At 50.4% G+C, this 14,394-nt stretch overlaps 1 protein-coding gene across 2 annotated transcripts; it reads right to left on the minus strand.

Annotated features, from left to right (window-relative positions):
• Positions 1-5,848: 5,848 nt before the first annotated feature.
• On the minus strand, positions 5,849-12,976 carry RPS9 (ribosomal protein S9). 2 transcript variants are annotated; one of them, XM_017860896.1, is made up of 5 exons: positions 12,835-12,976; positions 12,442-12,563; positions 12,114-12,236; positions 6,910-7,096; positions 5,849-6,097 (listed from the first exon to the last, which is right to left on the minus strand). In XM_017860896.1, the coding sequence occupies exons 2-5, from the start codon at positions 12,536-12,538 to the stop codon at positions 5,920-5,922; spliced, it is 585 nt and encodes a 194-aa protein (XP_017716385.1). In that variant the 5' UTR covers positions 12,539-12,563; positions 12,835-12,976; the 3' UTR covers positions 5,849-5,919. The 2 variants fall into 2 exon arrangements, with proteins under 2 accessions (XP_017716385.1, XP_017716386.1); XM_017860897.1 differs by having other exon boundaries at positions 12,442-12,606; positions 12,835-12,924.
• Between the last annotated feature and the right edge of the window lie 1,418 nt (positions 12,977-14,394).

The raw sequence follows: 14,394 nt of genomic DNA on the forward strand, positions 1-14,394 counted from the left end.
CTTATCACAAAAAAAAAAAAAAAAAAAAAAAAATTAGCCACGTGTGGTGGCAGGCACCTGTAATCCCAGCTACTCGGGATGCTGAGGCAGAGAATTGCTTGAACCCGGGAGGCAGAGGTTGTGGTGAGCCAAGATCACACCACTGCACTCCAGCATGGGCAACGAGAGCGAAACTCCATCTCAAAAAAAAAATCCAATCTTGTAATCTCTTTTAGATCACTTATATTTAATGTAGTCACTGATGGCATTACAATCATGTGTCAGTTAATGACAAGGATATGTTCTGAGAATCCATCATTAAAATATTTTGGCTGGGCATGATGGCTCACTCCTGTAATCCCAGAACTTTGGGAGGCCAAGATGGATGGATCACTAGAGGTCGGGAGTTCGAGACCAGCCTGCTCAACATGGTGAAACCCTGTCTCTACTAAAAATACAAAAATTAGCTGGGCATCGTGGTGCGTGCCTGTAATCCCAGCTACTACTTGGGAAGCTGAGGCAGGAGAACCTGGGAGGCGGAGGTTGCAGTGAGCCAAAATTGTGCCATTTCACTCCAGCCTGGGAGACAGAGTGAGACTCCATCTCAAAATAAAAAAAAAAAAAATTCACTATTGTGTGAATATCATAGAGTGTACTTACACAAACCTACGTGGTATAACCTACTACATACATAGGCTACACCATCACATGCGCAATGTGTAGCGGATGGAAACATGGTTCTGCAGCGCCTGACTGTGCTCAGGCTTGCCTTTTTGTTTGTCTCCTCTGTTTTTTGTTGTTTCCCCTCTCCTGCCTACTCTTGGTTTTTTAGAAATATTTTTAGTTTTGATTTGTTAAAAAACTTACGATTCCTGAACTTTTCTATTTAATATTTTTGGACCATGGTTGGCCACCAGGTTACTGAAAACATAGAAAGAAAATGACAGATAAAGGGGGACTACTGTATTAGAGTTTTTTAAAAAATATATTTTAAAATTGTTTGTAGAGATGGGGTCTCACTATGTTGCCCAAACTGGCCTCGAACTCCTGGGTTTAAGAGCCTCGCATCTCCACCTCCCAAAGTGTTGGGATTACAGGCATGAGCCACGGTGCCCAGCTTAAGAGTTTCTAATTGACAAATAATAATTGTACATATTTATAGGGTACAGAATATTTGATTTTATCTACTAGTGTGTGTGTGGTTTTTTTCTTTTCTTTTCTTTTCTTTTTTTTTGAGACAGTTTCACTCTTGTTGCCTAGGCAGGAATGCAATGGTGCGATCTCAGCTCACCGCAGTCTCCACCTCCCAGGTTCAAGTGATTCTCCTGCCTCAGCCTCCCGAGTAGCTGGGATTACAGGCACACGCCACCACACCTGGCTAATTTTTGTATTTTTAGTAGAGACAGGGTTTCACCATGCTGGCCAGGCTGGTCTCGAACTCCTGACCTCGTGATCCGCCTACCTCCCAAAGCACTGGGATTATAGGCATGAGCCACCGCACCCGACCCAACAAATATATTTTTATTGAGATACAACACTATTTGGTGGCATTTAGTAAATTCACAATATGTTGTAAGCATCACCTCTATCTCATTCCAAAACATTTTTATCATACTGAGAAGGAAACCCAGTTTACATTCAGCAATCACTCCCACCTAATCCCATGCAACAATTAACCTACTTTCTGCCTCTATTGATTGGCTTTCTTTGAATACTTTTTTTTTTTTTGAGACAGGGTCTCGCTCTGTCACCCAGGTTGGAGTGCAGTGGCGTGATCTCTGCTCACTGTAACCTCTGCCTCCCAGGCTCAAGTGATCCCGCCATCTGAGCCTCCCAAGTAGCTGGGGCCACAGGCACATGCCACCATGCCTGGTGAATTTTTTGTATTTGGTAGAGGTGGTATTTCACCATGTTGCCCAGGCTGCTCTCGAACTCCTAAGCTCAGGCAATCCACCTGCCTCGGCCTCCCAAAGTGCAGGATTACAGGCGTGAGCCACCACACCCAGCCTGGATATTTCTTATAAATGAAATAACATCACATGTGACCTTTTTTTCCTGACTGCTTTCATCTAATATATTATCAAGGTTCACCTGTGTAGCATGTGTGAGTATGTCATTCCTTTGTATGGTTGAATAAGATTTTGTTGTAAGGATATACCACACTTTGTTTCTCTACTTATCAGCTGATAGACATTGCTACAAAAATAAGTAGTGGCTGTGGTGGTGCATGTCTGTAGTCCCAGCCACTCGGGAGCCTGAGGCGGGAGGATCACTTGAGTCAGGATGTCAAGGCTGCGGTGAGCTAGGATAGTGCCACTGCACTCCAGCCTGGGCAGCAGACCTTATCTTTTAAGCAAAGAAAAAAGAGGCCAGGTGTGGTGGCTCACGCTCGTAATCCCAACGCTTTCGGAGGCTGAGGCGCGCGGATCATCTGAAGTCAAGAGTTCAAGACCAGCCTGGCCAACATGGTGAAACTCCATCTCTACTAAAAAATACAAAAATTAGCCAGACATGGTGGCACGCATCTGTAATCCCAGCTACCAGGGAGGCTGAGGCAGGAGAACTGCTGGAACCTGGGAGGTGGAGGCTGCAGTGAGCTGAGATGGCACCACTGCACTCCAGCCTGGGTGACAGAGCAAGACTCTATCTCAAAAAGAAAAAGAAAAAAGAGGCCAAGCATGGTGGCTCACGCCTATAATCCTAACACTGTTAGGAGGCCAAGGCAAGAGGATTAATTGAAGTCAGGAGTTTGAGAACAGCCTGGCCAACATGGTGAAACTCCGTCTCTACTAAAAATACAAAAATTAGCCAGGTGTGGTGGCACACACCTGTAATCCAGCTACTTGGGAGGCTGAGGCAGGACAATCACCTGAACCCAGGAGGTGGAGGTTCCAGTGAGCTAAGATCATGCCACTGCACTCCAGCATGGGAAACAGAACAAGACCGTGTCTTGAAAAAAAAGAAAAGAAAAGAAAACAGAGAGAGTGCTACTCTAACAGGAAAGTTGGCCGGGCGCGGTGGCTCACGCCTGTAACCCCAGCACTTTGGGAGGCCGAGGCAGGCGAATCACAAGGTCAGGAGATCGAGACCATCCTGGCGGCTAACACGGCTGAAACCCCGTCTCTTTAGTAAAAATTACAAAAAATTAGCTGGGCGTGGTTGGGGGGCGTGCCTGTAGTCCCAGCTACTCGGGGAGCTGAGGCAGGAGAATGGTGGTGAACCCGGGAGGCCAAGCTTGCAGTGAGCGAGATCGCACACGGCACCCAGGCCTTGGGCCGATGGAACGCCGAGACTCCGTCTCAAAAAAAAAAAAAAAAAAAAAAAAAAAAAAAAAAAAAACGGAGCTGAATTACCTCCTGGCTAAACATGGGTAATGTGTCTTCAGTAACCCAAGCTCCTTGAGTCCAGCAGGAATCCTATCAGCTTCACCCACAACTCCTCTCCTCCTGGCAGCCTGCCTGGATGTGGTAACCACTCGATAAACCGCCTGTTCGCGAGGCTGATGAAAGATGCATTACAGAGCTCAGGACACGGAAGGGACCTGCCTCTAGAATTAGAACAGTGACTGGGCTGTGTCCTAAGGCCCTGCCCTCTCTGGCCTCATGTGCTAGAACAAGGGTCACCCCTGGATTTGAGTTGGGTGAGGTGGAGGCAGGCAGAGCTTTGGGGGAGTCAAATGTGGTCTAAAAGGCCCCCAGAGCCTACTGTCCCCTCAGCCCCATCCTTCAGGGGGAGCCGAGCAAGGCCCTGGGGGAGCGGCTGCTCCCCTCCTGCAAGGCCACTGATGAGAACACATGGCCTGTAACACAGAGCCCAGGGCTCCTTATACCCAGCGCGCCCATCTGCCCTCCATGCTCTGTGGCTCAGTGGTCTAATCATCTGCACTGCTGGGGACCATGACAGGCAGGGTCCCAACCTCCAGCCTCATTGCCCATCTCCCTGCTGTGTGTCCAGGGAAGCCTTAGGCGGACACGGGGGGGTCGGTGACCCCGACCTTCATGGGCCAGAAGCACAAGACAGAAGGCATGGAGTTGAGACCGGTGAGAACTCTCCCTGTGGCCCCAGAGAGTGCGCATCCCCTAAATACCAGTCGCCTTATCTCAGGGGCGTCCAGGCAGCCCTCAGCCCTCCCTCAGCACAGCCCGGATCACTGGTACTCTCTGGAGATGGCCTGACTGTGTCACTCAGGCCGGTTTTGACAGCTCTGCATTGACCAGGACAAGGGGCTTCCAACCCTCCCCATCCCTGACTTCCTCCTGGGCCCTGTGAGCCAGCCCCATGGGGGCCAGCTCGGATGCTGCGGTGGACAATGCCTCCTGCCCGAGGTTGGCCCCGTCACCCCCACCCAATATGCTGGTTGCAGGTGAGGGGCCCCTGCCCAGCCCCCGTCCCGTTCTCTGCTCAGACCCTGGGCTCAGGGTCATCCCTGGTGATGAGGGTGGAGGGAGAAAATGAGATGGGGGCAGTGGTCCAAGGAGATCACCAAGACAAGGGGAGCAAGAGGCCCGGAGATTAAACAGACCCACGCAGGCCAGGCACTGTGGCTCACACCTGTCATCCTAGCACTCTGGGAGGTGGGTGGATTGCTTGAGGCCAAGAGTTTGAGATCAGCCAGGGAAACAAAGTGACACCCGTCTCTACAAATTTTCGAGATGGAGTCTCCTCCCTCTGTTGCCCTACTCGCTGCCTCTGTAGGTAGAGCCCTGGAGATGAAGACCCGTTTCTTTCCCAAGCCTGTAGGCTTCTCCCCAGCAGAACCGCATACCTCACCTCCCACTCCTCTCTCCCTCCAGGTTGCTGCATCTGGAGCTCTGGGTGAGCTACACCCAGGTGAGCCACCACCTCAGACCAGACAACTGCTCTCTCTTCCTCCCAGGGGAGCTCCCAGAGGAGCCCAATGACTAGGCTGCCCTGGCCATCCACTAGCGCACACAAGACCCAGACCCCACGCTCCAAGGAAGGCCACAGTGAGCCCAGACTGGCAGCAGCTGGCCCCATGGACGTCCAACAAGACCACCATCACTTCCCAAGTAGCAACCCTGAGGGAAGGGCCACCACCTAGCTCGAGTGAGCAGCAGTGGACTTCTCTGTGTGGCTTACAGCAGCTCAGCTGTGTTCCAGAGCCATCCCTGCACTGACCTCAAACCCTGAAGGCCTCCAGACAAGGACCCAATCCACTACAGCCTGCAGCCTGAGGGGGTTGCACAAGTTCAAGTTTCTCACTTCCTCAGAAACCAAGCCCCTTCCCAACACAGATGATCAACACGGCCGAAAAAAGGGAAGCCTGCCAACCTCTTGACCACGAGTCCACAGAAGCACCAAATGCGGATAGGAGGAGAGTTCCCTCAACGCCCCTTCCCCTACACGAACCCACTTCCCCTACATGTGAAGACAAACTGGGAACTTGCCCAACATCAACATCACAAACAAGCTTTGAAACTGGCAAATTCTGTGAAGTGCTCCCCAACAAAAAGTCACTAACAGTTCACCTTCCCCAGCAACCAGTCTCAGGCCAGCTCTGCCCCACCTGTCTCTTGCCTGGCGGGGTCAGGGTCCCAGGGCCACAGGCAGGGCAGGCCCTAACCTCCACTTGCTGCTTCCCCTGCCTAGCAACGACTGGCTCCCTCCCGCCCCTATATGCAAACGCCAGCTTACTTGGAATTTCCTTCTGGTTTTGACTGTTTTTCCCAAAATACCATTCATCTCTCCCCTGGTGACAGAAGTTTCTGGTAAAGATGTGTTCACTACTGTAGGAGAGTAGTACTGAGAGGCCAGGGACCACTATCTGGCAGGCATGCTCCAGAGCCTCCCAGGGAAGGCTGCATGCTCAGAGCAGGGGAGAATCAAGGAGACACCCACACACACCAACTGTAAAGCGCTGATCCTGTTTATTTGGCAGGAAAACTAGACAATCCAGCAGCCCAGGAGGGAAAGGTGGGCTTAATCCTCCTCCTCGTCGTCTCCAGCCCCGGCCCCACCCTGGCCCTTCTTGGCGTTCTTCCTCTTCACGCGGCCCGGGCGGCCACCCCCATACGGAGAGCGCAGGGAGAAGTCGATGTGCTTCTGGGAGTCCAGGCGGACGATGAAGGACGGGATGTTCACCACCTGCTTGCGGACCCTGGAAGAGGCCACAAAGTGAAGTGGACTGGAGGAGACACGGACGCTAGCCCCAGCTCAGGCACCACTCTCTCCTCTTCACCCACCCCGTGAGGCTGCCATGGCCACAGACACCGAGGCACTGTGAGAAGGGCGCTCCTGATCCTATGGGCCTCATGTGAGTCCAGGGTTTCAGGGTATCACCTTAATCCCCAAAAATGCTTCAGGTGAGTTTCTCAACCACATTTTCTAGGAGAAATTCAAAAGTATCCCACCTAAGACCACAAAGCAAATGAGCTGGCCAAATAAGAGCCCAAGTTCCGAGTCTGAAACATCCTGAACCCCATGCCTGACTCTGAGCTGCGTTACCACATGCGGCTGCAATGCCCACAGTAACACAGCAACCCGAGGCTACACTGACACACAAGGCTCTGCCTACGGCTCACAGGGTTAGTGAAGGGCTGGGGCAGAGATTCAACTTCATAAACCAGCCAGGAGACAGCTGAACCCACCACCCAAGCGAGAAGAGGCTGGTTCTCTCCCTCCACTGGGGACACCAAGAGCTGTTACCTGTCCAGCTGCCCACATGCCTGGCAGAGGCCTTCACAAGGTGTACGGCTAGAGCCGCAGTGACCCTTGCGCTGGACTATTGGGGCATGAGGCTGCCCCAGCTCCCTGGTGAGCTGTGTGCAAGGGTGAATCTGCACCCTCTGGGTGAGCCCACACCCATCACTTCCGAGGGCTGCACAGGAGACAGGGACAGCAGAGGCTTAGTGAGGGCAGCCACCAGAGGGGCAGGTGGAGGAAGGTTCGGGTGCCCATCAGAGGTGGTACCTGATGTGGCGCTGGCGGATCAGCACGCGAGCATGGTGGATGGACTTGGCCAAGCCCAGCTTGAAGACCTGGGTCTGTAGGCGCCTCTCTAAGAAATCCTCGATCTTCAGGCCCAGGATGTAATCCAGCTTCATCTTGCCCTCATCCAGCACCCCAATGCGGACCAGCCGACGCAGCAGGGCGTTGCCTGGGAAGAGTGGGAGGAAGCACTGATTCAGCCTTCTGACCTCAGGCGTCTTGGGTTCAAATCCTGGCTCCACCTCTTGGTAGCTCCATGTCACGGTGGTGAGGCACAGGTAGTATTAGCACCAGTCACTGTGACCCATATCACTGTCAAAAGCACCCTATGGGCTGGGCGTGGTGGCTCATGCCTGTAATCCCAGCACTTTGGGAGTCTGAGATGGATCACCTGAGGTCGGGAGTTTGAGACCAACCTGGCCAACATGCCGAAACCCTGTCTCCACTAAAAATACAAAAAATTAGCTAGGCTGTTGGCACACTGCCTGTAATCTCAACTATTCAGGAGGCTGAGGAAAGAAAATTGCTTGAACCCTGGAGGCGGAGGTTGCAGTGACCTGAGATGGGGCCACTGCACTCCAGCCTGGGAAACAGAGTGAGATCCTGTCTCACACACACACAAAACCACCCCATGGGTGTCAGGCCATAGTAACCTGCAGGTGACAGAAGGGCAAAATATACCTGCCTCCTCATCTGAGAGTGTAACATCCCTTGCTCCACATTCTTAGCAACAGTAAAGGAAATCATCTCCTTACAAGAACTCAGTCTGCAAAAGACCAAGTGCAGCTGCTATTAAGCTACTATCACCGTTAACAAAGCACAGTGGTTAAGAGTTCATATCCTGAGTCCAGAAAGCTCTTCTGATTAACCAGATGTGAGATTAAATCACATTCCCTATGCCATAAATATCAGCGCCTACACCTTTTAGCGAGAGAAAAGAAATTTCTAACACTAGAATTTTTCCAGCTAAGTACATGTCATTCATTTTACTATTCTGTATGACATTTTCCACTAAAAATATATACAGTATGTATATAACCTAACAACACACTGCATAAAATACCCAACAGATGTCAGCTACTACACCCCAGGCTCAGGACGACTTGCTCCTTACCCTGTCCAAAGCCATGGCTTCTAGCTAATACTCTGGACTCCCCTTGCCCACCTCCCTGGAGGCAAATGCCTTCCTGCAGGACCCCACTCACTGCTATAATCCCTCACACGTTCAGCAAATCAACTGCCCCTTGACACTGGGGTAAACACCTCGAACTTTTTTCCTTATTATGTGCACTTTTATAATAAAAAGTGCCTCTTACTAGTTATAGCAAACAATTCAAACAAGCTTTAAAAAATAGACCCACATTCATCAGGCACTTCTGATATTCCTGGCACTGTTACCCTCCAAGCAAAGTTTGAAAGAAAGCTAGCTGACTTTGTGAGGACCCAAAGTCTTCCCAACAGGGAGCAGTTACAGGTAGGGAGATAGAATCAAAATGGGAACACCAGCTGTGTACCTTTCCAGCATCCTATGTCATGCTATGGCTTCAATTTTTGTTCTCTTTTTTAATGCTCAACATCAGAGGATTTTTAAACACCTGAATATCAAAATACAAAAACATGTCCAAAAGGCAATGAAAATGAGTTTGGGATCATTTACCTCTTTGGACACTTCATGCCTTTTTGTGTTTACATTAGAAAATGGAAACGTCGGCCGGGCGCGGTGGCTCAAGCCCGTAATCCCAGCACTTTGGGAGGCCGAGATGGGCGGATCATGAGGTCAGGAGATCGAGACCATCCTGGCTAACACGGTGAAACCCCGTCTCTACTAAAAAATACAAACCTAGCCAGGCGAGGTGGCGGGCGCCTGTAGTCCCAGCTACTCGGGAGGCTGAGGCAGGAGAATGGTGTAAACCCGGGAGGCGGAGCTTGCAGTGAGCTGAGATCTGGCCACTGCACTCCAGTCCGGGCGACAGAGCGAGACTCCGCCTCAAAAAAAAAAAAAAAAAAAAAAAAAAAAAAGAAAATGGAAACGTCAGCCAGGCACAGTACCTTATGCCTGCCCTATAAACCTAGTATTTTGGGAGGCTGAGGCAGAAGCATCAATTGAGTCCAGAAGTTTGAAACCAGCCTGGGCAACATAGTGAGACCCCATTTGTACCAAAAAAAAAAAAAAAAAAAAAAAAAAAGGAAAACTAAATTAGCCAGGCAGGCATGGAGGTACATGGTGGATTGCAGTCCCAGCTACTAGAGCTGAGGATCACTTAAGCACAGGCGGTCCAGGCTGCAGCGAGCCACGACCATGCCACTGTGCTCCAGTCTGGGAGACAAAGTGAGATCATCACCATTAGGCAAAATAAAGCCATGATTTAAAAGAAAGTGTTTCACATTTATTGTCATTTTTCAGATGGAGTTTCCCTCTTGTTGCCCAGGCTGGAGTACAATGGTGATGCCGGCTCACTGCAAACTCTGCTTTTTGGGATTCTCCTGACTCAGCCTAGGATTACAGGCACGCACCACCATGCCCGGCTAATTTTGCATTTTTTTAGTAGAGACTAGGGGGTTTCTCCACGTTGTTCAGGCTGGTCTTGAACTCCCGACCTCAGGTGATCTGCCTGCCTTTGCCTCCTCCCAAAGTGCTGGGATTACAGGCATGAGCCACCGCGCCCAACCCACATTTATTAACCCATCTATCTCCTGAAAAAGAACAGGAGAGTCAACCACAGGCAAAACCTTTAAGCATGAAGACAATAGTTTCCAACAGCACAATAAACCTTACACCTTCAACAAAAGCATGTCCTGCTACTGAGAACTGTTACATGGGCTCCGCTGGGCCAATGCACCAAGAAAATTTAAAATGCTTTTTAAAAATGCAAACCAGGGAGGACCTCAGTGGGAAACAGGTCCTTGTCATACGAGGCAGGTATTACAATGCCTTCATTTCTGATCGGAAAAATGGACATGATTCCTACATTTATTCACAGTTGTGCTGAGGGCGGAGTTCCTGTTTTTTGTTTGTTTGTTTGTTTTGAAATGGAGTCTCCCTGTCACCCAAGCTGGAGTGCAGTGCCATGGATTCCATCTCCCAGGTTCGATCAATTCTCCTGCCTCAGCCTCCCGAGTAGCTGGGATTACAGGACCACCACCAGGCCCGGCTAATTTTTGTATTTTCAGTAGAGATGGAATTTCACCATGTTGGCCAGGCTAGTCTCCAACTCCTGACCTCAAGTGATCGGACCACCACGGTCTCCCAAAGTGCTGGGATTACAGGCATGAGCCACCGCGCCTGGCCTCTATCTGTTGGTTAACTGCCAGCCAAATGTTAGCGGCTGTTCAGTCTTTTAACAGACGAGACTCAGAATCTCGCCAGTCACACGTTAGTGGGAAAGGCTGGATCTGAATCAAGGCAGGATTACACCAAAGAGCAAACATCCAAGCTCCTCCTTCCTGTCCCTGGCTAGCTAGAGGGTTTCATTTACTAGAAAGTGTACTTACCTGAACAGCTGTCTACCCCTTGGGAATTTTCACTTCTGCCTTGGAAAACCACAAACATCCCTCAGACACCTGCACCGCTTTCTCACATGACTAAGTTTCACTGCAATTAGGCTCTACATTCAGAAAGTCCTCCCTAAAACCTGAGCCAGCTGTAGCCCACTCCCCACAGGACTCTGGGATAAACTCCCACCCAGTATCAGTATCCACGGGGGAGGGATCTCCAGCACTTTCATGAGATTGTCAATGGGGTCTACAAATTGACAAAAAGAATGAAAAGGTCAGGTGCGGTGGCTTACACCTGTAACCCCAGGACTATTTAAGACTGAGGTGGAAGGATCACTTGAGGCCAGGAGTTGGAAACTATCCTGGGCAACATTGCAAGATCCTGTGCCTATTTTAAAGAAAAAAAAAAAAAGCTTCTAACATCTGCAAGCCGGGGTCAAACTGCGATAATCTGCGGCTAAGCATGCTCCAGGACTTTCTCAATGCCTAATCTGGATGGCCACTCTCATGCCTCACAGTCAGGGCTCAGGTGCAGAGACTGCTTTTCACCACAAAGCATGGCCACCCAAACTCAGGCAAAGGCAGCACCTCAGCATATACTAATGACAATCCTGGCCATGCCAATCTGCTGTAGAAAGCACTCCAATAACACCGCATCTCAGAGTAGATTTTAAAACAAAATGGTTAAGATGATCAATTTTCATGTTAATGTCTGTTCCACCACAATTAGTAAAGTAAGCCTAAGTCTGTATGATCTGCATGCCCTTCTAAAGTCATCACCTGAAATGCTGTTCCCTGAGACATTTTACAGATTCTCTCCTGTTCAGGCCTTTGCTCAATGCCATCTACATGTCCTTAGCCAGCTTAATAAAGCAAGCACCAGCCTGGGCAACATGGTGAAACCCCGTCTTTACTAATAATACAAAATTAGCCGGGCATGGTGGCGCATTAGCCTGTGATCCCAGCTACTTGGGAGGCTGAGACTGGAAAATCGCTTGAACCCAGGAGGTGGAGTTTGCAGTGAGTGGAGATTGCACTAACTGCACTCCAGCCTGGGCAACTGAGCGAGACTCCGTATCAAAAGTAAAATTAGCCGGGCGTGGTGGTGTGTGCCTGTCTGTAGTACCAGCTACTTGGGAGACTGAGATAGGAGAATTGTTTGAACCCAGGAGGCGGGGGTTGCAGTAAGCCGAAATTGCGCCACTGCACTCCAGCCTGGGCGACAAAGCAAGACTCTGTCTCAAAAAAATAAATAAAACAAGAAAAAATATAACTAAAAAAAATAAAGCAAGCAAATGTGCAAACCCTGTTATCACCATCACTTATTCCAGAAATTCCACTTCACAGTCTACTCTCACCACTAGCAAACAGGCCACATAAGCAGAACTGTTTTGAGACATCATATAAAGATACAGACAGATGCCCAAATGTGCCAGCCTATCTTTAGCTCTGGTCATTACTAAACTGAAGGTCCAGTAACTGGGCAAAAAACCACACGCTTAAAAAACAAGGCAAAGACTTTGATCCAGTTCCACTTTTCCTACTCCACAAGTGCCATTAAAACCGTAAGTTAAAAGGCTGGCTCCATTTGTCCAACGACACAACTCATCACTGGAACCGAGTCGGCAGAACGCAGAATGACCCTCACAAGCCCTGCGCCCCATCGCTCTGCTGTGGACTCCCATACGTACCTTCGAACAGACGTCGTGGGTCCTTCTCATCAAGCGTCAGCAGTTCCCGGGCGGCCTTGCGGATCTTGGCCAGGGTAAATTTGACCCTCCAGACCTCACGTTTGTTCCGGAGCCCATACTCGCCTGGTGGGGAGAAGGGAGTGGACAAGTGTCGTCCCACGTACTGGTACAAAAACTAGGCTCGCAGCTTTGGACACACAAAACCTTCCTAAACCCCGAAGAATACCAAATTTAGGGGGCCGACTAGATCAAGCACGTGGGCGCCTTCATCCACGTGCTACCCGCCTCCCGGAAGCCGAACCACTTCCCGGAAGCCTTGGCCACTCACCGATCAGCTTCAGCTCTTGGTCGAGACGAGATTTCTCAAAGGGCCTCCGCGGGGTCACGTAAGTTTTGCGACAAACCCAGCTCCGGGCCACCGGCATGTTGGCTCCGCTTACCCGTCTGCGCCTGCGCGGGAGGGAACCGTGAGCCTAAGAGCTCCAGGCGGCGCCTGCGGAGTCCCACAACTACGTCAAAACCTTGCGGCGCCCGAATTGGATCTCGCGAGAATAACCTCCAAAGCTCTCATCGCCAGTATCCGCCCCCACTACCGTACTGCACTCCCGTTCAACCACCCTACTCCAATCCCTAACGCCTTTAGCTTACTCATGGAAATTCGCAAAGCCTGCGCGACCATCCAACCCAAACCGTAGCGAAAAACCACATCACCACAACTCACCTAGGCGCAAGACCCGGCCACTGTGAAAGAGGCGCGCAAGCGACAAGGCTACGCTCTTATAGTAACGCCGGCGTCTCGTGACGCCATCACGCACCAGGCACGTCTGAGCCAATCAGAAGAGGCGTTGGCTGGCTGGGAAGCAGTAGAGACATGAGGCTGGGCTAGAGCGGCATGCTAACCTGGGAGGACTACGTTTCTTCCGGGCAAGGAGTGGAAACCTGAGAAGCGGGGAGAACCATCCTTCTCCGTCCCTGGGGGGTGGTATTTCTCTTTCTTTCTGAGACAGGGTCTCGCTCCGTAGCCCAAGCTGGAGTGCAGTGTTGTGATCTCGGTTCACTGCTGCCCCGACCAACCTCTCGGGCTTGAGCGATTCTCCCACCTCCTCCCCAGTAGCTGGGATTACAAGCACATGCCACGAACCCGGGTAACTTTTTTTTTTTTTTGGTACAGTCGGCGTCTTGCCATGTTGCCCAGTCTGGTCTTGAACTCCTGGCCTCGAGAGAGCCTCCCGCCTTGGCCCCCCAAAGTGCTGGAATTACAGGCATGAGCCACCGCGCCCAGCCGAGATTATTTCTGTCGCTAACAATAATGTGGCATTATGGAACGCTTTCTATGTGCCACATACTGTTCTAAGAATTTTAAATATATTTACTCAATCTTCAATACATACTTATGGAGCACTCTCGGAGAAGTTGCCCTCCCCCATGGTACTATTATCAATACCCACTTAAGGAGTATTAATACTATTATCAGTAATTTATTTTTATTTATTTTTGAGACGGAGTTTCCCTCTTGTCACCCAGGCTAGAGTGCAGTGGCGCGATCTCGGCTCACTGCAACCTCCGCTTCCCGGGTTCAATCGATTCTCGTGCCCCGAGTAGCTGGGACTACAGGCGCCCACCACCATGCCCGGCTAATTTTTTTGTTTTTAGTAGAGACGGGGTTTCGAACGCCCGGTCTCAAACGCCTGACTTCAAGTGATCCACCCGCCTCAGCCCCCTAAAGTGCTGGGATTACAGGTGTGAACCACCACGCCTGACCCAGAGTTCTCTTTTTATATATAATCTGGTTATTGTCCGTTTGCATACCCATCTGTCCACACCGGATGCGATGGTCTGTCTCTACAGCTCCTGTTCTTCAGTTCTCTTCCCTACGCTGCTGCCTCGGCAGTCAGTATCTCCTCAGGAAGCAGTCCTACCCACCCCTTTCTCTTCCACGGCATCCACACCATTCGAATGCCTGGATTCAAACACCGTGTCACCACTTGCTAGTTGCAGTGCCTTCGACAAGTTTCTCAATCAATCTGGGCCTCAGCGTCCTCTGTAAAACGGGGAATGATGGTAGTGCCTACCTCATAGGCTTATTTGTGAGGATTAAGTGAGAGAGTCTATCCAGTGTTTAGGAAAGTGTCTGGCATAAATAAAGCGCCTAGTGATAGCTATCATCGTCATTATTGTCATCTGCATTGTACTTCCATATCTTACCAACTACCTTGTTCAGTTTTATGGGGTTTTGTTTTGTTTGTTTTGAGACGGGGTTTTGCCATATTGCCCAGGCTGG

This window comes from Rhinopithecus bieti, unplaced genomic scaffold, assembly GCF_001698545.2.
Source record: "Rhinopithecus bieti isolate Rb0 unplaced genomic scaffold, ASM169854v2 scaffold_56979, whole genome shotgun sequence".
Lineage (NCBI taxonomy): Eukaryota > Metazoa > Chordata > Mammalia > Primates > Cercopithecidae > Rhinopithecus > Rhinopithecus bieti.